Consider the following 12,623-nt stretch of genomic DNA (forward strand, 5'->3'; position numbering starts at 1 on the left):
GCCAAAATACAGCAGCGGTTCGGCTTTGTCCACATCAGAAGTGCAATTTCCAACCATTAAAAAGAAATTTTTACGAATTTCCAAATTGTTTTAAAATAAACTTTTCTGAAACTTAGGTCATACAGATTAAAGTGTATAATCAAAGTCTGAATCCGACTTTAATTTTGAACAATGGAGCCGTTTTGGACTTTTTTTTATAATTAATTTCAAGCCAACCACTGCACCGAAAAATGGCCATTAAAAAGTGACTATTTAATACTTTTACATACTTCTAAATTTTGTAAATCGAACCATTAGTATGAACAAATTACAATGCCGAAAACTAACAATGATTTGGATTTGTTCCAAAAACATGATAACTAGGTTCTTTCACTCTGGAGATTTGCGTGTGAGGTTTGTCATGGTTTATCTATTACCGCGCCGCAACTCCACGTGATAGTATGATTAAATCTCCCCTTTAGCATGAGGATCGCTTCTTTCTTTCTGTCTAGATGATTTTAAAATTATAATTTTTTTCTTTAAAGAAGTCTTCCTTTGAGCGTCTTACTTCATGAAATAAATAAAATAAGATTATCGCCGCTCCCCCCACAACACTCGCAAACGTGAAATTTTGATACAAGATTATAAGATCCAAACTTCCTTTCCCACCTCAAATAAGCGAATAGATCAAAGATGGACAGTGACGAATGAAAAAGGAAAGCCCAGCAGAGTGAAAAAGGAAACCCAACAGAAGAGTGAAGAGGCCTTCACTTTCCCCCTTGATGCTGTTTTCAGGGCCACAGGACAATTCAAGGTTTACAGTTTGTAAATTATTTACATCCGGTTAATGGAAAGGCAGGCTAAAGAAGAAAGAAAAATGAAGATCGGCCTGCTACTAAGGACCGAGATCCAACATGACCGAATTCAGCCGAGATGCAATAGTGAAGGCAGCCCGACAGAAGAAAGTTTCCTAATTTTACCTCATCAAACACCCATCATCATTTCCAAATTCTTACAATTATGTCCCAGCCAGCACATGCAACTCCCTCCGGAAAGGAGAGTGCATTGCATTCTCCAAACATTAGGGCTTTCAATAGGCGTATTCCTGCTAGGCCAGAAGGTGTTAGCACTGAAAGGACTTCAGGGGACAGACTACAGAGGAATCATGCCAGGAGAATGAAGCTCATATACACCTAGTCTCCCACAGTCAGCCCTGGTCAACAAATTATCCCCGGTCTAAAGGATTGGAACACAGCTAATAATTCCATCCATAAATAAAATGAAATAATAATAACCTGCCCAATAAATGAAAAACACAGCAGCAAGGGAAATTTGTTCAGGTTCTGCGATTGGTAGGGAGAAACAAATTCTCCTGCTACCCTTACGTTTTGTTCTGTTCCATTATTATATTTAAACATGTGAAAATAAAATGTTTAAAATTTTGAGAAAAAATGATTATACAAAATACAGAAGTAAAAGAATTTACAATTCATGAAACGAGCAGGTAGTTTTGATAAGAATAGATGGCAAATCCTTATTGAAAAAAGAATGAGGATGTTGTCTAACCATGTTGCAATCCAGCTTGAACATTCATAAAAGAATTAATACAGGAACTAAAAGAAAAAATTTAGAATGGATTAATAATCTAAGGGCAAAAAATAAGTATGTTAAAATATGTTGATGGCATCATTCTTGTAGTCAAATCTAAAAAAAATTATGAGTTTCAGGTGTAATACTAAAAATAAATTAGAAGAAATTACATTAACTGAAATTACATTAACTGACAAAAATGAAAAAAGATATCTTTATGAAAATTAGAATAGTCCTTTTCTTGTTTTTGATCCAACTCTTATAATTAGGATTTTAGTTCACTAATTATCTACAGTAGCATTTAAATGTATCTTGTTTCAGTCTACTAGAAAATCTGCTCTCCTCAGTTCTGCAAAGAAAGCAAAATTAAAATCAAATCCTTCTAGAGTACGTTTTGCTGAAGGTGTTGTTGTAAATGGGTCACCACTTTTTCCGGTACGTATTTAAGCTATGTAAAACTTATTTGTTTGTTATATATGGATTATATATTAATATATTATAATTTTTTACTAGAATTAGAAACACTAAAATGCATCTGTCTCCTCTACCAAAAACAAACTGTCTTTTACCTTTCTGTCATTATTTTCCCCACTGTTTAATTGTGTTATTATGTAAAAGGAAATAACTTTATGTTGATTAAGTAAAAGTTAGGAACAGACCTTGGCAAGTATAACTTAACACTATACCAATAGAAAGAAATTATTTTACTACTAGACAGCTTCATGAAAACTGTCAGTATTTCATATATCTGAATACATTGAGTTCTAAAGTAAATGAACATAAATGGATCAAACTAGACAAATAGGAAAGTAGAGCTAAAGTTTAATATGGTTGAATCAATTACTGATGTCAGTAGCATAACAGTTTTTACATCAAAGTATTCACTGACTGTTTCATTTAAAATATCAAATATGTTAATATTTTTCAAAATCCCATTTATTTTTAAACAAGCTAGAATTTTCATCTCTGCTTATAGTATTCAATAAAATCTCTTTGAAGTTTTTATACACTTTTCTCATGTAAGTGGAATCTATAGTTAGTTTTGAGATGTTGGTTTTTTTATTGTATAATCTCACAGTTTATATTGTATATACCACATTAAAATTTGAAAAAATTCACTCGCAAATCAAAATGAATACCACAGCAGTAAATAAATATATGTTTATTTACTTACTATAACAGTTGTTATTTATATAAAGCAGATGTTAAAAACTAATCTTGTAAATTTTACTGTAGTTTTCTCTGCTAGAAGATAAATTCTAATGTAAATTTTTGCTTCTTTCATATATGTGTTATTTTTCAGTGACATAAAATTGCAAAGAGTGATATAAACTGCCCACTAACACATATATTAACAAAGGATACATGTATTACTATTAGGAACTAGTTTCATCAGCTAGTAAATGTTACTAGTTCTCTTGCTACTACAATCTAATTTCAGGATCTAAAATGGCAACTTTTAATTTAGTCATAGATAAATAAATATTCAAGAATTCTTCCTTAATCAAAATATAAAACTTTATTTATAAATTTATAACTTGATAAAAGCATCTTTTGTTTATTTGTATTGTTTTAGGTGTCTGCATTTAGTGGAGGTGATCCTAATGTACCATTAATGCCTAATGTTTTAAAAGTTTTCTTAGAAAACGGTCAAACTAAGTCATTTAAATATGATAGCACAACACGTGTTAGAGATGTTGTACAATCTTTACAAAATAAATTATGTATAAAAGCTATTAACCATTTTTCACTTGTATTAGAACAAGTTAAAAGTTTACGAAGAAATAAATTAACGTTACTAAATCCTGATCATTCATTAGCAAGGGTATGTATTATATTATATTATTAACTTTTAGAGTACAGAGTAATAATTATTTAGAAAATCCCTTTTTTCTTTCTGATACTATAAGTGTAATTAACTTTTTAAGTAGTTATTTATTTTATAACCAAAAGTAGTTTTTAGATTAGTGTAACAGGATAAAAATTTACAAATTTTTATAGGTTATATTATTACTATTTTTTAAATACATATTTTTTTTACTGATTATATAGCTACATGGGATTTCGTCATGATAACTTAAATTGATAACTCTGGATTTCTAACATTAACTATTTCAGAGATTTTTGTGTTAATCTTACTCATGCTATAATTGTGAAATAGATCTGTGTTTTCTGATGGAAAAAAATTGTTCAATTGAATTACTTTAGTAAAGTTGGTTTTATGTATTAAAGTTTCAGAAAGTATTTATTTTATTCCCAGATCTTTATCTATATTATATTTATTATTTAAAATTAGTATAAATGATGATTACTAGTTATACAGTGAACAAGTATCTGTACTTTTAAGAAATAATCTAAAGATTTCAACAATGACTACTACATATATCTTTGATTTAAATAATGATTTAATTGTTTGTATATTAACCTACTGCAGCCTTTTTTCTTCTTTTATTTATGTAAGGATAAATTCTGAATAATCATAAAAAAATTATAGTTCTTTTCAAAGTTATGTAGAAATATGATGTCTGTATTTCTTCTCCAAAAAAAATAAAAATTATTTTCATTCCCATAAATAAATTATTTACTTTCCTTTATTATTATTATTGCAATTACTTTCATCATTTAATAATTAAATATTCCTCAGACTGTCACCATATTATTATTATTATTACAATACTCACATAGAAATACAAATACCCTTCTTAACATGGTAATTTACCAAAATTGTGATATTTTATATAACTAATGATAAATTTTATTAATTCAGAAAACAGAATTTTAATATGGTAAGATTATATCTGCAATAGTGGTAATTTAATTTAATCATTCATCTATTTGGCTCTTCTCAGCAGAACTTGTGAGGCGTGCAGTGTAAAGTAGTAGGTTGAGTAACCACTTACTCATAGATTGCCCAATGTTTGGGTCTATTCGACAACAATTAAACCTTAGTTCAGATGTGAAGTGTTTACTCAACCAGAAGAAATGCATCAAAAGACTATTGTGGTTTCTCTCTGATAGTGGGATGAAGAACCTAATTTAGTGGTTTTGCTTACGTGAGGTCCCTTACAGTATACTGTATGCGCATCCCACTATCAGAGAGTGGGATGATGAGAGTTGGATGATGGTGAGAGTTGGATTGATATTCCCATATTTATTACCCATTTATTATTCTTGTTTTAGTTTGTGTTTATTGTGTTTGGTTAATGCTAATTTATGATCATGTAGTTATATCTAAGTTACTAATGACTATTATCGTTGATGCGACTATAAATAAATGATGGAAAAAAAATTTAATCATTTCAGAAATGCATTGTAAAAATATTTAAAATTGTAAATATGTAACAGACAAACTGAATTACCAGATAGGTGCTCCTCTGAATAAAAGTTCTTATCTGTTTATAAGAACTCAATTTTTAAAAATGTTTACTTAATTTTTTCAAATTTTATTTGTTGTAATTATGTACCTTCCAAACATTTTTCAAAAGTAAATACATCCACCAGCAATTTCTTTTAAATTTCAAAAAAATTTAGTTTGCATTAAAGAAATTTAGAATTTTATTCCAGTTCTCTTCATTAATTGAACATATTCACCAAAATGCATCCACTGTTAGTAAATCATAAAAAATCCAGTAGCAAGTGAATAAGAATAGTTGTTTTAGATATATATTTTAATTGTTGAAAGTTTTTGTTATTATTCATTCTTTCCTTGCAAATTAAAAAAGAAATTTTTACAAAATGAATTTTTATTTAATTCATTTTACAATTTTTTTATTGAATAACATGTTTCTAAAGGTACTCCATCATCAGACTTCTTTTTTTTAAATAATAATGAGATTTAGGTGACTCTGATGTAGACAGACATTCGTTTAAATAAAATACCATATTGGCCTGAATATAAGATGGCCTCATATATAAGACGACCCTGAGTTTTTGAGGGGCGTTTACTAGAAAAAATTAAATAGTCATATTTAAGACTGCTTTCACATATATTTAATCAAAACACATTGAAATTTCATCTTAAATAAGTAATAAACATACCTTAAAGTAAAATTAAAAATCAACACTTCTATTTTAACATAGAATGTAATTAGGTATCATTCCCAGTCATCAACCTCCTCCTTCTCCACCTCCTCCTCCTCTTCCAGTTCACCTTAACTACTGGAACTTGATTCAGAGCTAGAGTCTTTCCACAGTTCGTCATCTTCAGTACCATCCATCTTATTAGAAACACAACACTTCTTAAACCTCTTGATGATTATTTCACATTTGATCGCACTCCAAGCTTTGGTTATTCATTTGGCCAATAGCTTAGGCTTGGTTTTTTCAACTTGCCTGTTGGAGTCAATGTATGGTCCCCGTTAAACAACCTGGCATTGTATTCCTTCCAAAGACGATTCTTAAAAGGCTTATTGACAACAACAATGTCAAGGACCTGAAATTGGGAAGTCATTCCCCCAGGGATCACAACAAGATCAGTGTTCATTTCAGCAACCTGCTTCTTTATCTTCTCTGTTGTGTGCTAACGAAATGGATCCAGAACTAGCATGCCCATCTGCCGTAGTAAAGCACCTGGTCGATATCCCCAAATCACCTTCAGCCAATCTGCCATCAGTTGTTCAGTCATCCATCCCTTCTCCTGTATTTTGAAAACAATTGCAGCTGGCAACTGTTCCCTTGGCAGTATCTTTCTCTTTAATGTGGCATAAGGTGGAAGCTTTCTTCCATCTGCAGTAACTGCTAACATGAGTATAATGCATGACTTCTCATTGCCCATATGACTAAGCAATACTGTTTTCGCAGCCTTCTTGTCTACAGTAACATTTGATGGCATATAAAAAAAACTGGGGTTTGGTTAGCATTTGCAATCTGGCCAAGAAGATAATTATGTTCTTTCCTCGGCTTAATTATATAAAGCTGATATGCAATCAACTTATCTGCGTAATATGCCGGTAAACACTAAGCAAGAATTGTACAGCCTCACAAGCACATCATATTGATGCACCATCATGATACATCATTACAGTGCAGTACGGCGCATCATTCGTTTGCACCAGCCCAAGCTTGCCTTAAATTGAGCTACTGGAATACTTAATTCACATGCCACCTCCAACACTTTCATTCGAATCACTTCGCAATTTATTGACAAGCCTTTGTTTCATCTCTCCTGCATATATAAAAAAACACACTTATCAATTACATCAAATTTCTCGTTTTTGGGAACTCTGAATGCGTTTCGTGTTGCACCAGCATTTTGAAGATTTGCTTCTTCTTTCTGACAACGTTAAATATTGCATTCAGAAACACCAAACTTTTTTGAATCTTGTACGTTATTAGTACATTATACCTCACATAAAACAGACAATTTGAAGTTCATATCCTAAGTTTTCCTCTCTCCTTTATTTATCTGTGATAGCGAAGACGCTCTCCTTTCAGTACTTTCCACCATGATAGATAACCTATAACTACCACTGTCTACCGATGCGGTAATAAACAGAGTACGAGTGCACTCTGAGTTATGAACAAATTGTGTACATCACGTGATGATGACGTTATAATAAATTAAAAAGTCACAAATCTGATAAATCCACTGCTGCAAAATTCACAGATGGTGATATGCGCATTAAAAAAGAAGAAATAATGCATGGAACTAATTCATGCTTATCTGAACGAAACTGTTAATGACGACGTTAGAAAAATGTTGGTTTAGTTTTGACCTTGAGCTCTACTGTAACTAACTAATAATAATTAGTTAATTGGTTATTAGTAAATAACTAATAATAGTCTATACAAGTTTAATTTTCAGTGACTTTAAACAACTAGCAAATCAATAAATCTAAATCATATACTTGTGTAAATGTTATTATTTTTATATTGAAATTATTTGAGTAATTTTATCTTTTCATGAAATTATTTTTAATTAAACTTATAATTAATTAATTTTTAGTAACTAAAAATATATTACCTCTTAAGGTGGTTTTCTCAGAGAATAAATTAAACAGCATTAATTTAAAATTATTATTATCATTATTATTATAATTATCAGTTTATTTTATAACTTCTACATATTTGATTGTTTAATCTACACAATATTATTATGAAATTCATTAACTTCCCTATCAGTATTAATCATAGTAGTAAATTATAAATGATTCTATCATTCCATCCAGAATATGATCTATTTTTCTCATATCTTGATCTGCTTTGTTAATAATTTTCCTGATATAATATTTCCAGTTCTGTTTGCAAACTGGCATTACTCTCTTCATTTTTAAACTGCCCACATCTGTTTTATATGACTCATTATTTCTGGCACTGAAACCTTTTATCCATTTATTTAAAGCTTTATTAGATTTATTTTACAATGGTATGATGGAATTTTTACAACTGTGACATTCTACTCCACACTTACCTCAACATAATAAATCTGTTGTAGGTATATACAATTACTGTGACTAAAAGTGGTAACTTTTCTTTTTTTCTTTGCCTTTTCTGGATATCAGCTTTTTCTTAACTGGTAATGGGAATTCAACTAATTTTCATGAATGGTAAGAGGTATTATCTGAGTAAAGAACAATGTTATTTTCCAAATTCAGCAGAATTTTTCAAACTATTTTTAAAAAATCTGCTCTTGAATATATTTTACTTTTTTTTTACAAAAAATAAAAAAATATTAGAATGTCTTCTATAAACCCATTCATTCGCAATATGAATTTGACAAAAGGTAACTCTCTATATTTACCTTTCAGATTATTCAAACCAAGAGAAAACATTTTAGAAAAAAATTTTATTTCATTTTATTAAGTATTTGCTCAAACTTTACAACACCTTTGCCAAGAATTTCTCAACAAGGCTATATAAACTTCTTTCCTTCTCTGACAATACTGCTTTAGTTGCTTAAATATCTTAAATACTGTCAAACTAAGCCATTTCTCTTATTTAAAATACTCTTAAAATTTCTTCTTAAAAAAATGTTTAAACTTGAACACTAAATTTAATGGCAACAGTCTGTATAATATTATCTGAGATAAATCTGGCAGTCGGTAGATCTTGGTTTTTTTTTTAGTTGTTCCAAAAATTTTATTCGATGTAGGAATTTCATTTGAAAGAAAAATTAGTGTTATGGTAGCTTTGGCTGTTTTGTTGATGGTCAAATTAGTTGTGTTGAATCTTTCTCGTTCATTCACTACAATATTTGATTTCTCATGGTTTTCTTTTCTTTAATTTTTTATAAACTTATCTGTCAGGTATGGTCATTGTTTCAGCAACTTTTTCCAGCAATCATTAAATTAGAAAGTTCATTTTTATAATTTTTTGAATAATTTTAGCAGGTTTATAACCATTAATTTGTCTTTAGAATTAATGAGTTGATCTTATATATTTTTTTAACTGGAAAATTCATTTGAGAAAATGGCTAAACTAAATAATGATTCTCAAAAATAACTTACAGTATAACTAATCACTTAAACATATTTTTTTTAAATCAAAGAACCAATAATTGGAAAAATTAGAACCAAATCACATAATTTATTATGTGATTTTTAATGGTCCAATCACAGTTATCCTACTTCTTTTTTGCACTAAACATGCAGTTACATGTGTTGTCTGTAAACTCAAATCTGTGTCACACAACTTGAATTGTTTCAAGTATACATACCAATGGAAGTTAAAATACAATTAAAAAGGACTCAAGTGCTGGACTGGTTATAAGTTAAACAGGAATTATAATATCTGTAAATAAGCAATAAGTATAGACCTGTTGCAAAACATGGCTATGACATCACTGAAAATTAAATTGAAATGTACATAAATATGCAAAATATCACAGTAAAATTATCTTAATTAAAGGGGGAAAAATGAGATTATTTCATTATTACAATAATTGTATAATTTTAAAAAATTGTTAATTGGTAATAATTTCTTAATATAGATAGCGTCAAGGCCTGGTTCTCACAATTTACGTTGTCTTTTTCGTGTTGCATTTGTACCAAGAGATGCTTGCGAATTAGCCCAACAAGATCTGGCAGCATTTGAATATCTTTATTTACAGGTAATAGCGTATATTTTATTATAGAATTATTATCATTACAGAAAACTTATTCTTTTAAATTAATTAACATTATTATTACCTAAATACGAAAATTAGTTTGTTACTTTTTAAATTTTGGTAAGAATCAACTAAAATGTCTAGCAGCTTAAGTATTACTTCCAGTTGCCTGCATCATGGAGAGTTTATCATTTATAGTTGTTGAAAAAGGTGATCAATTCAGAAAAAGTTGATTTTTTTACTTTTTCCAGAAACTATTTTAAAAAATCCATATTCCATGTTAAAATTTTTACTTTAGACTAATGAATGCCAGTGACATCAATAGTTTGGCACCAGTTTCAGGTAACTGAAGCAGGTGCCATGGAACTTACATTCTACTGGCAATAACAATATAATGTTAGTCGTTATTCATAACAAATTCAGAATTAATTGTATAATTAATTCAGAATATAAAATCTACAATTCTAAAAAAATGATTATCTATGCATCATTACCATCATATTATGTGTTTACATAGTATTAGTTTTAACATGTTGTATTAATTAGTGACAGCTTTTATTTTGTTTTTTTTTTCAGTGCTGTAATGATGTGGTTCAAGAAAGATATGCTCCAGAATTAAAGTATGATATAGCTTTAAGGTTGGCAGCATTACATATTCATCAACATGCAATTTCAAATAATATCCCACCCAGTAAAATTACGGTCAAGGCCATTGAGTAAGTTATGTAAAACTTAATTTATAATATGAAATTTTTATGAAAATGTTGAATTCATGTCTTCATGCAAGATAAATAGCACTAACTCATTAGTAATCATACCTCTCACACATTCAAAGCATCTGTTGATACCAGCACTGCATGTGCTATAACAATTAACAGAGTTAATTGTTATTAGTTACTAATACTAATAATAACAGTTTAAAGTAATAATTTTGACAAAGAGACTAGAAAAAAATGGATGACAGATTCTATTTAAAACATTAATTAAGGCTTATTCATATAGCCTACTGCAGTGTAGAATCATATTGCTACAGAATTCATAAAAATCTTTGAACAGCACACCATTTATTTAACTTTTCATCCCCCCATATTATTTTTGTTTTATAAACATTACTTTATATATAAAATACTCAAAACAGAAACGACAAATATGTTTAATAATTTGTAATTATACTATTTGTCAGTAGTTATATGATAATTAATATTAAGAATTTGTTTTGTTTATTAAATACCGTGAAAATGCATGAAAGTCTACCATTCAACTCAGTATAATTTAAATCATTTAACTGTGAGAAAGGATTTATGGATAATCTTTGATATTGTGTGGACGAAAGTTTGTTTATGAGTTTGTTTAATTTTAGCCATTTGCTTAACAGTAATATAACTGAAATACAAATGCAGTTATTTATAAAATTATTTCTTTATTTATTCTTGTATGAATATTCAGAAGAGTTCAGTTATCTCATACAACTTTCTGGATTTGGGGCTCTTAAACAGATCCCTTGTTTGTGACATATGAGTGAGGTTTAGTCTTGTATAGACTAACCATACAGGCTGACCATACCTGAGTCATGTGGTTAAGTGAAATCCAACCACCAAAGATCACTGGTATCCACAATCTAGTATTTAAACCTGAATAAAAGCAACTATCTTTATTAGGATTTGAATCTGAAACCTCTTGACTTAAAAATCAGATTTACAAGTCTTACCACTAGAGCAACCCAGTGAATATATAATAATGAATAATTACAAAAGTTATTGATAAAAAAAATAAATAAACATATTTCTTAAAAATATGCTATACATTATTTAGTTTTTTATTAAAATTATTTTATTAATAAAGTAATTTATTAGATTGTTTATACAGGTTTTTGTTTTACTTTCAAGATCACAACTTAAGAATTACTGAACTTAAAAATGTAGGGCATAAACAAATCTCATCCAGAATAATTAGAATTAAGTTAAACTAATTATTATCTGAGATGTTTTTTTTTTTTAGAAAACTAATTGCTGGAGTGTAAGTCACAAAAAATATAAATACTAGTTAATAAGTGAACTTTAATCAGTAAAAGATAGGTCTGCCCAACTTGAACATCTCTTAAACAACCTGTAAGGTTAAGTGTATTCTTCAGCACACAGTGTATAGCTCTAACATTAGAACTAATATATATTTTTGAGTTATTATATATATTTTGAAGTGGGATTTATTTCAAACTAAAATAAACTGTATTTCAAACTAAATTTTACTTTTCTGAGAATGATGACTGAAGATTTTATTTAATCTGTTTGTATCTGTAAATTATACAATATCATAAATTAACAAGTTTGAAAATGTTTTAACAGAAGAGAATTTGGCCTGGAGAGGTTTGTGCCAGTGTCACTGATGGAATCAATGAAGAGAAAAGAGCTAAGAAAATTGCTTAGTCATCTTTTAAAGCTCAATCAATCAATGACAGGTACAAGTCATAAGTGCCTCACCAGTCTTCAAGCGAAGCTGTATTATTTAAGCATCATATCAGAATTACCCAGCTATGGTGCCAAATGTTTTTCAACAAACATCAGGGTAAACGTTTATATTTTTTCTATTTATTTTTTGTAAGTTTAAAGATATTTGATGAACCAAAGTATTTATTAGTTAATTGATATCAAAATACTGTAATTGATTTTTCTTGCATTACATAAGAATTTTGTTACATTGCTATGGCCTCTTGTATTTTAGCACTTTCACTTAACAGTATGACTAATTTCGTAAAATTTAATAAACATATCTCCATAGATTAACAGTTTGAATATTAAACTGTATTGTCATGTTAGGGTTCTACCATGCATTATATGATAATGATGGTTGTGTTTTCATCTGCTTCTTGTTATATTAGTAATAAAACATTATTCAGTATTAACATACAATTTCAATTTCATTTAACAGTTTGAAAATTTTGAAATATATTCAAAGACATTATGATCTGCATATTGTTGAAAAGTTTTTATTTTTAAATAACTAGAAATATAAC

At 28.8% G+C, this 12,623-nt stretch overlaps 1 protein-coding gene across 1 annotated transcript in view; it reads left to right on the forward strand.

Moving 5' to 3' along the window:
• LOC142327273 (uncharacterized) overlaps window positions 1–12,623 on the forward strand; it is a 164,918-nt gene that overhangs the window by 99,088 nt on the left and 53,207 nt on the right. Inside the window, exons 5-9 of the mRNA XM_075370165.1 lie at window positions 1,891–2,004; window positions 3,146–3,394; window positions 9,497–9,616; window positions 10,190–10,329; window positions 11,956–12,175. Coding sequence (XP_075226280.1) covers window positions 1,891–2,004; window positions 3,146–3,394; window positions 9,497–9,616; window positions 10,190–10,329; window positions 11,956–12,175 — 843 coding nt within the window. The remainder of the gene's footprint in view (window positions 1–1,890; window positions 2,005–3,145; window positions 3,395–9,496; window positions 9,617–10,189; window positions 10,330–11,955; window positions 12,176–12,623) is intronic.

The sequence above is a fragment of the Lycorma delicatula genome, chromosome 7 (assembly GCF_047948215.1).
Source record: "Lycorma delicatula isolate Av1 chromosome 7, ASM4794821v1, whole genome shotgun sequence".
NCBI lineage: Eukaryota > Metazoa > Arthropoda > Insecta > Hemiptera > Fulgoridae > Lycorma > Lycorma delicatula.